At 30.6% G+C, this 15,260-nt stretch overlaps 1 protein-coding gene across 7 annotated transcripts; it reads right to left on the bottom strand.

Annotated features, from left to right (window-relative positions):
- Positions 1–1,112: 1,112 nt before the first annotated feature.
- On the bottom strand, positions 1,113–14,354 carry Idi (Isopentenyl-diphosphate delta isomerase). Of its 7 annotated transcripts, none has more exons than XM_076493371.1 (6): positions 14,095–14,354; positions 11,183–11,451; positions 7,486–7,578; positions 5,372–5,502; positions 3,099–3,282; positions 1,113–2,442 (listed from the first exon to the last, which is right to left on the bottom strand). In XM_076493371.1, the coding sequence occupies exons 1-6, from the start codon at positions 14,124–14,126 to the stop codon at positions 2,303–2,305; spliced, it is 849 nt and encodes a 282-aa protein (XP_076349486.1). In that variant the 5' UTR covers positions 14,127–14,354; the 3' UTR covers positions 1,113–2,302. The 7 variants fall into 7 exon arrangements, with proteins under 7 accessions (XP_076349486.1, XP_076349487.1, XP_076349488.1 ...); XM_076493372.1 differs by having other exon boundaries at positions 11,183–11,406; positions 14,095–14,288; XM_076493373.1 differs by lacking the exon at positions 14,095–14,354 and adding an exon at positions 13,811–14,084.
- Positions 14,355–15,260: the final 906 nt, after the last annotated feature.

The following is a 15,260-nucleotide window of genomic DNA, read 5'->3' as shown; positions in this document are numbered from 1 at the left end:
GTTCTTATACTTAGATGCTTCATCACACTAAGAACAGGTACTAGCTTTTCATTTCACTCTTAACTGGTCATTAAAAAAAACAGATAGAAAATTAAATGAAATTGGTGACTAATGTAGGAAAAGAAAGACTGATAAAGAAATTTACTGCACATGATGTCAAAAGCAATTTCTCCAGTAGGAACCAAGGTTTGGGCAAAATTGACCTGCCTGTTGTAATGAACTGTCAAAGATATCACTAAGTTGACTAGGGTAAAAAAAGAACGCACAGCATTTAACTTTGACAGCCATTGGTAATACACTTTCTGGTAGATTTCATTCAGATAATGTTTCTGATGAAGGTATCTGGACAGTCATGTTTGCTCATCTCTGGCATGTTTTGGACTTGTACTTTTAGTTAGTTCACAATAAAGCTTCTTTATCATTAATGTATCTCCTAACAATTTGTGTGAGTATTAAAGATTTGTTTATAATTACCTACAGACTTGAGCCATTTGTCGAAAAAGTGACTTCTGAATGATATCAATGGTTTATAGAGTGTTGATGTGGATGAAATAACTACTGCATAAGTGAAATATGATGTTTACTTGGGGTACAGATCAGGCAATGCCATAAAGTTATTGCCTTTTATGTTGTAGCTTTTCAGAGATATGTAGAAGTGACCACACTCTTTGGTCTCATGATGATTCTTCTTAAAACTCCAGTGTCACTTGACGATGGCTCAAATCCCAAGTATTACCCAAGTGCCACAAAGTTATTACTCACTTATATGCTGCTTCTTTCATGAGATATTTACAACTGACCATGATAAATTTTCTTAGAATTTCATGGTGCTGTCTGTGGATCGCTCACATGTCAACAAGGCACTTCATCAGAGACTGGATAAATGGGTTAAAAAAACAAAATATCCAAGGCTGCTTGCAGTATTCAAGTCATGCTAATCTTGATGCATCAAATGGAATATTGGAAACTTTGTTATGTAACTTGGTTCAACTTTTCTTTTGCAAACATTAAAAGATTTGAGCAACACCTGTTTCTTCATCATACTCCATGCAGATGGTTATGTACTGTTGTAAGGCAATTGCTGGAACAATACATTACATTCAAAGCACTGGTATAGCTAGTCAGATTTATTATTCCAAGAGTAAGATGCTGATTAAACATCCAAGTTTCATTGCCAAACTACAGTACAAACATTGATTTTAGACAAACTGAGATTTACCACTAACTTTCAGACAGCTGGTCTGGAATTAACAACCTTTATACATAGGTATAATATTACACAGTAATATTACTTTCAGTATGTAAGTGAAGTATCATTTGGGACAAATAGCAATTTTGCCTACTTTTTTTATCCATTACAAAATAAAAAGTAGGGAACAACATGCTCCAAATTAATATTTTAATATCACATATGAAATATTAATATCATAAAACTATCCTATATTTTTTGTACCCTTCATTTTTCTAAGAGCCCAATGCCTGTAATATAAAATACCACCACCAAGTCTAAGTTAGATGAATGTTGAAACCTGTTTTCAAAATGTTTTTTTTTTTAATATTTAAATATAGAATTCTTATGGGTAAACAAATATCTTTCTCTGAAAAGTACATGTGGAATCTACTATTAGGTATCTATCCAATAAGATAAAAACATAGAACAAGCTAACCTAGAAATGCCATAAAATCTCAAATGTAGCTCAAATTTTATCTGACCAATGTAGTGATGGAGATGAAACTGACCACTTCACTAGAGTAAGTGGAGAAGAGAAAAAAAATATGATTAATAATGCATGACAATATTAAAATTTGGGTTTCCAAAAATAAGGATGAAAATATTTAAGAGGAAATGACAATATTCTTAAGTGATTAAGTTTTTACCTAATAAACAGTGACACTTAAAAGCATCTTTGAAAGTCCTTTTTTTTTTTTTTTAAAAGGCACATCAACTCAAAAATAATACATAGATGAAATAAGCAGTGAGAAACCAAGGATGGACACTTCCATTAATTAAAAAAAACTTCATGCTAACATATAGACAGATCAAAATAAATATTGGAAATGTAAAAAACATGTCAAGTATTACTTACACTCAAACATACTACTGTGAATCAAGCAAGAGGCTGATGTAAATTGTGTAGGTTAAGAGAATGAAAAATAAGTATCTCTCTTAGTAATGCAGTGTTTCTTTATACCACAGTAATATTACAGTTAAATGAGCAAATTGACATGACCCATTTGATCAAAAATATATTCCTGATACAGGCATAAAAGCCAAAAAGTAAAGACAAAAACTCCTCTCTCTTTAAAAAGTCAGACGATGAATGGTGGCATGATCTTCAAATGGTTTTAGATTGTGAAGGTTGTCCCACCAATTGAAGAGGAAATTTTTGGTTATCAAAGAAAACCATGGAGTAACCTGATTTCCAGATTTATCCAGATTGTCTGAAATAAAAAAAATTAAGGATATGTTATAACAATGTTGCAGCAAAACCAAAACTACAATACAACCTTTAATTTGTATATCTACATGTTACTATCTTTACACTGGTACACAAGAAAATAGTACTGTACAAATTCTTGGGTTTATCATCATCATGTGTAGTTAGTTTCATTAAAGACTGAAAACCAATTTATATTAATGTAGAAATATATATTAATTTCATAAAAAATAATAATAATGCATTATTCCAAAGGTTAATCAAACACTCAGATCACCAATCTTCATAACAATGAGAGATCCATGAATCTACTATATGAAAAAAACAGATGTAGTGATCTGTAGGTGAAGAGATGAGGCTCAGAGCAAAGACAGACAAAAACAACACTTTATAAATAAAAAACCAAGCAGGATGTGAATAAATAATTGGTTGTGCCAATAAAGGACTACTGTGTTGTGATAAACTATTTTAAAATGAAAATAAACTGTACTTTGTGTACATATAATGCATAATAGGTCCAACTGGGAAAATCAACTGTAACCTTCACAAATCCTTGTACCAGCTGTAAAATACATTCAATTTATTACAGCATTAAAAATTTAATAAAATAAGGAAGGGGGGTATTTTCAACTATTCAACACTGTAAACAAAAACACTTACCCAAAAAGACCTTCATGTCATCTTTTGACAAATAGCAATGGTTTTTTACTTCATTTTTATTGGGCTTCAAATCTACATCTTTCTGTGCTACCAAAATGTAATCAATCTCACTTTCACCCCACACTCCATCAGATGTTGCTGTGTAAAAAATTCTAGTGAGGTATTGTAAGCTATCCAAAGGAATCTGTAAAAACATAAAAAAATCTGTAATTAATAGCTATTTAACATTAAATGGCAAGTTTTGGTTGGTACAATAAACACAGGAAATTAAAAAACAATAAAATGTATGAAACAATAGTTTTGCTAACAGTTACAAAATGAATGTCTATATAGATGTATATATAACTAGGTACAAACATTTTAAAACAGCATTTATTTCTTACATGAAGTTACTGGTAAAGTGATTGATATTTTGTCCCTCTGGTGATAAAGTTTCTACACAGACAGTACAACAACTTAAAGCCTCTAAAAATTCTGATTAGTCTCTCCCTGGTTATATCAAGTTTGAACAGAAACAAAATGATAAATTAAAGCCTGTAAAAATTCCGAGTGTTCTCTTCTCTCAAATTACCTAAAAAATAAATATATAACTAAAATAATCATTTAATACATGTTTTATTTACATTTTTTTTGGATAAGTAATTAACAAAACTCCAAATTAATTAACCCTAATTTTGCCACTGAATAAGAGAGAAGTTCTTTAAATTACATTTATTAAATATAATGTAATATCAATAAACATCTGCTGGAATTTTGCCAGTGACATTCAACAGTTCAGACAGCTAGCCATTACTTTATTTATCACAGCTACACTCAGTGTTGTAAAAATATTTAACTTTGTTTTATTTAAGAACAAAGTTCATTCCTTTTAGTAAAAATATGAACACAAAAATATATTATACACAGTCACAGTTGAAGCTGAAAATCCTTAGGAGGTAAGCCTAGGTGTCTGGCACCTATCTAGTGATATTTCTTGGCAACAGTTTACACAACTTAAACAAGGAGTTTAAAAGATGCTGAAACTGCAATTGTTGTAACTGTTATATTTTACTCATTTAAATTCATATTAACTTATTTTAAAATCAAATACATACTACAAAAGGTTTTTACATTCATGTACATATGGTACATGCATGTACAGACAAGTTGGTATAAACTTGTTACATAGGGGCACACAGACATACCCTTCTTTAATATTTATTTTTATGATGATTTTGATGGCATGTACAACTTTAGTCCTAGATGAATAATAAACAAACTTTCAATGGTAAACTTTTCAAATTATACCTATCATCTAAATAAATAATTTCACATATGTACAGCTTACTGTTTATATAAAGTATAATATATAGCACAGTAGGTAAGCACTTCAAATAAACTTGATTACTTTGAAAAACCAGATAAAAACAGAACAGTTGCATCTTGGTCACTAATAATTTATTAATTTGTTGATGCAAAACATACAGTAATCAAAACCTCAATTTTCCCTATTGCTGTGATGCAAGTGTGGAACATATAAAACCTTCTAACACAGGGTATTTATGCACAATAGGGCTATTCGTTACTTGACAGGATGTCAAAACACAGAGGTCAAACTATGGTTATCCATACTATAACTTTTGTGTTAACATATTTTGCACAAAACTGATAGTTCAAAGGATAGCAATTGATTAACTCAGCATGTCAGATAACAAATGGCCCCAATATGCCCAAACAACCTATGCCACTTTTTCACTCTCCCTGCATGCGTGCCCAAAGATGATCAAGTCTGCTGCTCATGTGATAATGTTTAAATATTCTCAACTAATAAAGGCATTTAATCAACATCTTGCTTTCCAGAGCTATCATCATCATATTAAACTTGCTCCTATATATGGAGTGCCGACAGTGATGTAACTAATTGTACCTAAAAAACTAAAATGTTTGAATGCTATAATTCATGTTGCACCACAACAGTAGAACACTGCCAATTATGGAATAATTCTAGATTCAACCAAGAGTGACTAAATAAACTCCACAGAGGATCTATAGAAAGACAAGTCATAGCAGGTATTGTTTTATCACATGGTTATTGAAAAACACACCCAAAAGTTGAATGAAAATTTAACGCTTAATACAAGGAATACTTACAATATGGAAATGGCCAAAAGAACAAAGCTGAGATTTACAACCCAAAAAGTAACAAGTTACTGGTGAACAGAAGTACTGCTAACATTTGGAAAGTTAAAACATTTATTAAAACTATCAAACAAGAAGACTTTAATCAAACTTGCTTGCGATGGACGAATACCCAATTCAATCTCCATACGTCTCTGGGCAGCTTTCTTAACACCTAAAGCCTCGTGTTCGTCTAGTTCAGGAGAGATGTAAAGAGGATGACTACAACACGTGTTTGTATACATCCCTAGAGAATCGACACAATCAAATTAGTACGTCTGACATGATTTTAAAGCAACTATAACAGTATTAATAGTTGTTTGGAACAAAAAACAAAACCATCGTGTATAAGTTAATTTGCACGTCATCAGAAAAATTCTGAATTATGTTTTTTGTTATTTTTTCTCTTCATTTAACACTTTCATTCTTATTCTGGTCTTCTTAAAAAGAAAGATTTGGAAAATCAGTGCAAAATAATCATGGAAAAAAATTTATGTTAGATGTTATGATCAAAATGGATTAAATCATTTCCACTATTAACATTACAACAATATTACTTTGTTTTGCAGAACCAGTCAAATATCTTCAAGCTTCAATAAGCTGTATAAAACAGTTTTGACTAAGCTTTGTGAAAGACTTCCATACAAATTAAACATGCAACTAATCTATAATGAGCATTTAATAACATGAAGCCAAGTAGAATTAGCTCAAAAAGTGGCAAGTATTTGGATATGACAGGCATGAACTACTATATCCACATTTAACTATATTGTTGTTTCTATTTCATAATATGAATCTCTTTACTTACATTTGCTAACGTATCAATAGAGTTAAACTCAGTCATTAAAGACTTCCTTCTCTGAAACTTCAGTGACAAATGTTTTTATTTTATATTTACTATAGTATATTTATGTATGCATATCAACTGAAATAAACCTTTCTTAAAAAACATGCCAACTGGAAACTTGTATTTAGATATGCACTTAAATAACATACCATTTAATAACTGTTGATTATTAGTTATTCAGTTAGTGCAAACCTCAAACAAGTTGGTTCTCTGGATGACTGGAACTCAATTTTTCAAAGGCAACTTGACAATTATGAACACGTTGTGAAACTGGTTTTTAGAAATTATGTTACAAATTAGTGTGCATGTAATGAATGTAATGAGAAAATAAAACTGTAGATAGTATGTTTACGTTTTCAAACTATTTTTATTACTGATATATTATCAAGTCTTAAATACTTGAAAAAATTCACAGAATGACTTATGAAGTTTCCTTTAAATTACACTTCAATTCTTGTTAATTTTTAAGTGTGGGAAATTTCGTAAGTAAAAATATTTGAAAGTTCAATTTCTTGTATATATATATCCATTTCAATTATAATCAGTGCCAACTACTATTCATAGTTTAGTACACATCCCTAATCTTTTATTCTTTGTTTTGTTTCAGAGCAAAGCCACATTGAGCTATCCTTTATGTCGACTACAAGGGATCAAACCCTGATTTTAGCACCATAAGTTTATTTACCACTATTCCACTCTTTGTTTCAGAGCAACCCCACATTGGGCTATCTTTTATGTGAACTACAAGGAATCAAACACCAGATTTTAACATTGTAAGTGTATATTTACTACTGTCACACTAGAGGACTATAGTCTCATAATTCCTTTTAAAAACATAAGTAAAGACAATTTACAAAACATAACATACCACTGATTCTTGAAAAGCTATTGATTGGGCTATCTTTTATGTGAACTACAAGGAATCAAACACCAGATTTTAACATTGTAAGTGTATATTTACTACTGTCACACTAGAGGACTATAGTCTCATAATTCCTTTTAAAAACATAAGTAAAGACAATTTACAAAACATAACATACCACTGATTCTTGAAAACAGTTCATACAGCTTAATGTTTTTCAGAGTGAAAATTATAATTTGTGATAAGGTTTGTTTAAGTATCTTCAAGATTTACTCTCAATGAAATTTCTTAAAACAGTATAAACATGTATATGAACCATGAATAATGAAAAAAGAGGCTCTTATTTCTGTCCAAAACACTTTGAAAAACTGGTGTACTGTACAATTTTATTCATTCAAAAACTAACATTCTTGTTGACTATAAATAGAATATTAAATCAGTAGTTTAGCTGAGCAATAAAAGTTTTATTTTACTATCCCAAGTTCAATAATAAAACACAGATGCTGAAACACTTCACCCACCAGGAAATGTTATTTTGAAGTCAGATCTTTGTTGCATAAGCAATTCTCCTTTTGTATTAAAGAGGAAGACACTAAAAGCTCTATGGATTAGACCTGAAAGAAAATATCAACATCAAAATATGATTCACTGATTCTACAGTTAAGCATGTAGTCCTCAACTTTACTAGCAACTAATCAAACTTGCCTAAATAGACTGAGATGAAACAACAGTAATTTCTCCCTTTTGGAATTAATAAAAAAAATAATTTTAATTTCCTGGGCAGATCACCCATTGAAAGTGGAATGATAGACAAACTTTTCATGAATGTTAGGCTTATATGTTATATGATTTAGAATCTAAAGTGTAGAGATTTCTAATGAAGAACTGTTTGTTATAATTCATACATACCTGTTCACTTCTGAACTTGCTTAGCAAGCGATATGATGAAAACTGTTCATTCCTACTATCATCACTCGATAAACTTAGAAATAGATAATGTATGATAGAAAAATAATAGCAAAAAATCAGAGTTCTTAATGGAATATTTTAACTAAAGATTTGCTTGTGAAAATATAGACTGTGTTGTTACTAGTCTGAGTGCAAAGTGATTTCATGTTAAGATTAAAAAAAAACTTTTGTCCCAAAAATCTCAAATATTGTTTACATAGTCTCTGAAACCTAAATACATTTCAAATCTTTGTTTTCAGTAATACTTTATGTTATTTTTTTATAGTTTAATTTTATAGGGTCTGTCACTTGACTAATCTTGTAACCATCATAAAAATATTAGGAAATATAAATTATGCTTTTTCGTGCAAGAATGACTGCATATTATAACCCAAAAATACAAATGTTTAGTTTAAGTAGCTTAAGTCTCATGTTATATATTATTTTTTATTTTACTGACCTATCAGTCATACCCAGCTAACATCACATAACTTGCATTGACGATTAATGCAATACATGTGCACTCAGTTACGCATCTAGTAATATAAAACTGACCTTTAGTATTCCCTGTCTTGAATGTGTTTTAGTGAACTAGTATTTTGTAATATGAAGCCACATTTCAATTATTATACATTACATATGCATATATATTATTACTATTTAGAAATAAACTTATTTTTCCTAAAACGTAGAACAATACATCTAGAAGTAAAGAAAACAATTTTCTCTTTTCGCTACAACCTTTGAACTCGATCGTGGCTAGACATAGGTTAATAATCCTTTTAAAATTTTGCACATGAAGAATATAAAACAGCAAGGTTTTATATATGTATATATAGGTGAATAACAACAACAACAAAAATTCCTTAACTATACGAATACCAGAGAATTCCATTGTAATTTGTTAAGCCTAGTAACTAAAATGTATTTAGCTTTAAAAAATATAAAACTTTGAGCAGACTAAAGACACAACATACCTTCTTTAAATCTTGATTTGAAAGAATGTGGTAGCCTTTTCACAGATTAAAACAGCTGAGAAAACCACTAGGGATTCTTAGCTGTCGATTGGTTATTCATGCCATATATTAAAGTAAGTGGACATAAGGGACCATTTCCAAAAATGAAAAGAGATGAATGTAGCCACTTTGTTTGATTTAGTACACAAGTCATATCTCAGCAAAATAAAGATATGAAGTTCTTATTTTATATTCTAGCTTGTTAATATTGGTAATGAGTTACTAATTTGTATGAAACTATAGACTCAGTATTTTGACATCACAAACATCTAATCTTAAATTAAACATCTTAAAAAGTTGTACCTACTTCAAACCAAGTAAAAAATCTGATTATAACTGCATATAGGTTTATTTCATAACAATATATTCTCTGAAACAAACTATAAATACTACTACAAGTTTCCACTCCTTGACTGTTATAAAACAAAAATTTAAAAATTTGTGAAATCACACACTAAAGTTTTTCAGTTAAGTGATTCTGATTTACTGTTATTTACATTTCACAACCTGAAGCTATTAAACACACCAAATAATCAAAAGTAAAAAAATTTAACATTTTAGCTTTTCTCTACAATTAATCACTTACTCAACAACCCCTTAGAGTGAAATATTTGTTCACATATCTCATTGTACTTGCTCTACATTTAATAGCTTTAGCTGGCTACATAACATCATGGTCTCACGCACCTTAATAAAATGTGACCGATATTTTTTTGTAAGGTAACAGTTATCAAAATTTAACATGTAGAAAACCTAACCTCTATTTCTACAACTCTAAATATAACTGCATACAAATAATCTTAGGTATACTTTCAAACTGTAAAAACTTTTTATTCCACGAAGGACACTGCAATGACACATTGTCTGAATTTAGGCACAAAGTATTTCATCATACATCTTGCACTCCTTCACAGCCGAAAAATATACAAAGGCCATAAACAGCCCACCAAACAGTCAACGACATGGGCTGTAAGAAGGTTGATGTCACATCTCGATTTTTTGATTTCAAAAGTGAACAAAAGCTTATCTGTACTGACCAATTTGTACTCTTTTTATACACACAATGGTTTCATAAGTTAAACATATGTTCACAGCATTACACTGCACTATGACTACTTTTGATCACTATGGCAACCCATGCAACCTTATGTCATATAAAAAGTAGTACATCAAATGTAATTCAGGTTAGGCTAAAGTTTGCTAAAACACATCCTGCTAGTATGAACTTGCTGATAATTAACATCCAATTTCATAATTTAAATTTTAAAATATTAACTTAGTTTCTCAGTTAGAAATATCTTATGCCTATATAGTTTGAAAATATTGTATTTCTAAACATGTGGCATAACTAGTACAGACCAATCAAGGTATCAGAATTATAGTAACCAGCAAGGTTACACAGAATTACTGGTTAACTTGTCTGTGTATACAAAAATCTGATTGCATAGCTAGTACATGACAAATACCAACAAGATATAAATTCAAAAATATATATTTCTTGGTAAGAATAAAAGGAACAGTAGTCAGCCAAAACAGTTGGCATTGTGACAAACTTGACAGAGATTATAAAGAACTCTCAAAAAAACCTATTTTATGAGAATTTGTGAGTGGCAGTGTGAAAGTCTAATCTTGGAAAATGAACAAGCAGTTCTTTACAATTAACCCTGGATATTACATGCAAATAGTAGAGGAATAGTAAAGTACAACAGTGGTAAATTAACTTGTTTTTCAGTGATCTTATGTGTAAAAAAATAAATAAATATCCATTAATTACTTTTATAATTTATATAAAATTATCAAAGTCTGATAAAAATAAATCTAATAAAAGAAGAGTATACTTAAGTTTAATTGTTGTTTCAAAATGTTAGTAATGTTTAATACCATTTACCATAAAAATAAGTTATGAAGAAACAACCATAACAGTTTATTAATTGATACATAATTACAAAACTCGCTACAAAAAAGATATGGTGCACATAACCTCGTTCCTCTACACTATAAAATGTCAAAATCAACCTACCAACCAAAGCATATAAATTACAAACCAATGTTTATTTAATCAGTATCAAAAAGTAGCTTTTGCAAAGTTTTCTTGAATTTCTTAAACTATATCAATTATGGCTCATTTGTCATGTGCAGGTGCAATGTTTACAATACAGCAAAATTATGTAAATGGTGCCATCTATATAAACCCACATATTACCTACTTAAATACAGGAAAAGTTTTTATTAGCTACTATTAAATGTATCTCACCCTTGTTTATATTTTGCATCAAATGGCAATCCTTTTTACTCCTAGCTGACAGTGGTTTGTCACTGTCATCAACAGCAATGCACATTTCTTCCAAAAGCTTTCTTTGCAGTGAATCCAGTTTTGTTAAATCAACTTCACAACGATGCAATGCTGTGTTTGAGGTCCATTCAGCTTCCCCCTTACTCTCAGGTGTCACCTTTAAAATCCCACTGGTCATTTCTCTTCTGAAGTAATAGTTAGAATTATTCGTCAGTGACTGTTGCAGAACTCTAGTAAAGAAACGAGGCACATCTATTCAAACGTCGCTTGTTTAACTAAATGTCTTAATTCACCTGAAACTAAATTACAGTTCCACAATATACATCATATAAATGTGTGTGTAACCTCAAGCAGCAAGATTTGAATAATGAAATGTTAACAAAGGAATCATACATGCTAATATCAAATGGTGGGTCCTGATAAAGGTTCTTCAGCCAATAAAGTGGATCATTTGGATCTAAAAACTACACAGCGAAGTGAGACTTTCAAATTAGTTTAATAATGATTGACATTTATGCCAATAAATAGCTTTTCATACCTTGTTTCCAATATTTAATGACTGTTTAGATTCTGCAAGTCAATGATGCTACTGCTTTCTGTCAGTGTGATAGAAGGCATGCAAGTTGGAAGAAAAGCGGATCAAACAAGTCGTAGTACTGAATACCATTGAATTCTACAGGGTGTTTGGAAAGTCACTGTGCACTTATATATTTATTAACAGATATGTTTCAATATAGAATACAGGAGGTAAATATGAATGACAATTATAAACAATGTTGAAAGTGACCCCCGTTGGCATCAATATAGGCTTGGATCCTTCTTATTTTGTTTCTAAATACCACTATCAGTTACTGGCTTGAAATAGACTGAATGAATGCTGTTATCGCTGCTTTCAAAACTGCAAGGTGACTTTCCAAACACCCTGTAGTATAATGTTGTCCCTGCTTTTAGCATTATTAATCACTTGTTTCTCATATGCCCTTTTTGATTTCCTAATTAATTTCTTAATCCAATACCTAATTTCATTAAGTTCTATAAATCTCCCAATCTATTTGTGACTAAACTTCTTGAACTTGGGGCATTTATCCTTCATTCTCACCTCCGAGTCTAGTAAACCAGCTAGGTCTGATCTTTTCTGTTATCTCTTTAGTCATTTTTAGAAACAGGCTTATTAAGAATTGAAAAGCAACTTACTTTAGAAATTTCTACGATCTATTCCATATCACCTTTTAACTCACTATATTATTATATATTGTACCTTAGCCTCAAAACTGATTTTCTGAATATTAGAAACTCAAGTTTTTTTAATCTTGCCATGTAGCAAAATATCAAACTCAATTATGCAATGGTCACTCTTGTCCAAATATTACTGTATTTCAACTCTTGAAATAACATCCTTACTTCTTAATAAAAATAAAATTGCATCCCCTCCCAGTTTATCTCTCATTGTTTGGTATAGAAAATTACACCAAATAATTTCAATAAATCTCTCTCCCTTAGCATACAATTCTGTACAACCCCAATCAATGTCAAAGCAAATGAAATTAAATTCCCTATAACTACTCCATACAACTCTGACTACATTTTTAGACTTCTCATTGAATTTATCTGGCTCAACATGTGGACTATAACAGTTTGCATTTAAAACACTTTCGCATTAGTCACCCAACTATTTGGATTTTAAATTACATCATACTTTCCACAAAAAAAGAAAACATTTCTTGGTATCACCAATTAAACTGTCAACATTGTCTATATTGTCATGTTCATTAGTAGCTGGTGTTTACTAGTCCTAATTTTTTTTTTCTGCTTCCTGTTACAAATTATTTTATCCATACACTTAACACAAAAGTCCCTACTACATAAACTTCTTGACCATCTTATTCCTCATAACAAAAGAAAACCGATGATTCTAATCTGTACAGGGCAGATATCTTAATGCTAGCTGAACATGTCTTTATAGGTTTAACATTTCACACTTTTTACCACTGTAAAACCATCACTCACACTCATATTTACGTGCAAACCTACCTTTATTACAACTATCCACTTCCTCTATAAATATATCATATTACTTTAAAAGGTTGAGCTACAATACAGGACAAATTAAGAGATTTTTATTATGAATTCAAACTACATGTTTCACTTGATTTTTAAAAGTATAAAAATAATTGAGAAAAAACTTAATCACTGACTGCTGTCAGATTTATATTTTTACAATTTCATAACCCACAAGGACACTCTTAAATTGTTACGACGAAGAAACAGATTCACACTCAATCCTTATTAATTTTATTATACATTGAGCAGTTTTATAAATACACAATGGGCATTTTAGCTCCGATATCCGTAATTTGAAAATCACCAATGGCGTTATTATTATTCATAACAATTATACAAAATTAAAAGCAAAACTTACAAAATCTTATGATTTAGTATGAATAAAGCTCAACAGTTGGTATGCTTTTACACTATCACAAGTAATACTATTATTACAAGTAATGGTATGAGTAAGTTTTAAGTATCAGTTAGTTGAATCCCAACCAAATATCCTTAATTTTTTTTAAGTTAAAGAAATATAAACTCAACTCAAATACGTAATGTAACTTGTAACACTAACAAATAGGTTACTGAGAGTCAGGGTCCAATTGAAGAAACTGCTTGATTGCTATACTCCACAAAAATGCAACACTGAAATCACGTTTTCACCGTCGCAATAACGACAGTACAACTACAAATACTGAAGTAGTAATTCTTGTATTGGTTATTTTGCAAACTTACACAACATAAATAATTTATTCGCGGTCATACGGTGGTGCCATACACGATTATAATTAACATTTGTCATTGCATTATTATTACAAATTACTTACCTAATGAAACTTAGCAAATTTACTCTCCTCATTCTGTTCAGGAAATTCTGTTTGTTTGACAGGATGAGATATAAAACACTATGTTGCAATTAATAATGACCCTACGACTATACAAAACAACTGACAAATTGATACAAACTCACACTTCCGTCTTCATATATCAACTTACGCCACGACTTCCTCGTGTACCAGAAAAATTTGGTACCTTTTAAACCCACTGTACTGTCGTTGTAGGATAATATGAATCAGATAGCTAAAAAAAAAAGCTACAACACATTTTGTTTTTAAAAATGCAAACACATTAAGTTAAATTGCTATGACATATAGTAAGCATTAGGTCAGAATATTTATATCCATAAATAATTTGTTTGTTTGTTTTGGAATTTCGCACAAAGCTACTCGAGGGCTATCTGTGCTAGCCGTCCCTAATTTAGCAGTGTAAGACTAGAGGGAAGGCAGCTAGTCATCACCACCCTCCGCCAACTTTTGGGCTACTCTTTTACCAACGAATAGTGGGATTGACCGTAACATTATGACGCCCCCACGGCTGAAAGGGCGAGCATGTTTGGCTCGACCAGGATGCGAACCCACGACCCTCAGATTACGAGTCGCACGTCTTAATAAGCTTGTCCACGCCGGGCCACCATAAATAAAGAACACAATAATTGTACAAGCTTTTGAGTTTATTAATAAACAGTTCTTTAAAAAACTAGTTTAAATCAAATCATCTACTATCAGTGAAAACAGGAATAGAAAATACATTCGGTTCTCAAGCACAGAATGCAACATCAAAATAACTTGAGGTTCAGTGTGTTTCCAGCAAAATAAGAAATGCACTTATTGAGTAAGTTATTCGCACTCACAATGAATATGACAAGAAAAATTGAAGTTGTATTTCTAGCTAAAAACTGCTGAACAACAAATATTTTCATTACGTAACGTATCATAATTTCGAACAGCCTGAAACTAAGTTAAGTGATAATTTAAGATTTAAAAGTTACACAAATGTCAATATGTATCCAATTTACATTTACAAGATTGACAATAATAACACAATTTACAACAAATGTTAATACAAGTAATGATCTAGGTAAACCGCTTCAGAAACTTACAAACAATATTGAGTCTTCTATCTGGTCTGGACCTTCCTTGATATTTTATGAAGG

The sequence above is a fragment of the Tachypleus tridentatus genome, chromosome 3 (assembly GCF_004210375.1).
Source record: "Tachypleus tridentatus isolate NWPU-2018 chromosome 3, ASM421037v1, whole genome shotgun sequence".
In the NCBI taxonomy this organism is placed as follows: domain Eukaryota; kingdom Metazoa; phylum Arthropoda; class Merostomata; order Xiphosura; family Limulidae; genus Tachypleus; species Tachypleus tridentatus.
The sequence above is the reverse complement of the archived record's forward strand: the minus strand, read 5'-3'. Positions and strand labels throughout refer to the sequence as shown.

Coding starts and splice junctions, on each gene's coding strand:
- Idi (XM_076493371.1), bottom strand. CDS start 14,126: ATGAGGAGAGTAAATTTGCTAAGTTTCATTAG. Junction 3,283..5,371: donor TGGGTATTCGTCCATCGCAA/GCAAGTTTGATT, acceptor ATGTTTTTACAG/ATTCCTTTGGATAGCTTACA. Junction 2,443..3,098: donor TGACATGAAGGTCTTTTTGG/GTAAGTGTTTTT, acceptor TTTTTATTTCAG/ACAATCTGGATAAATCTGGA.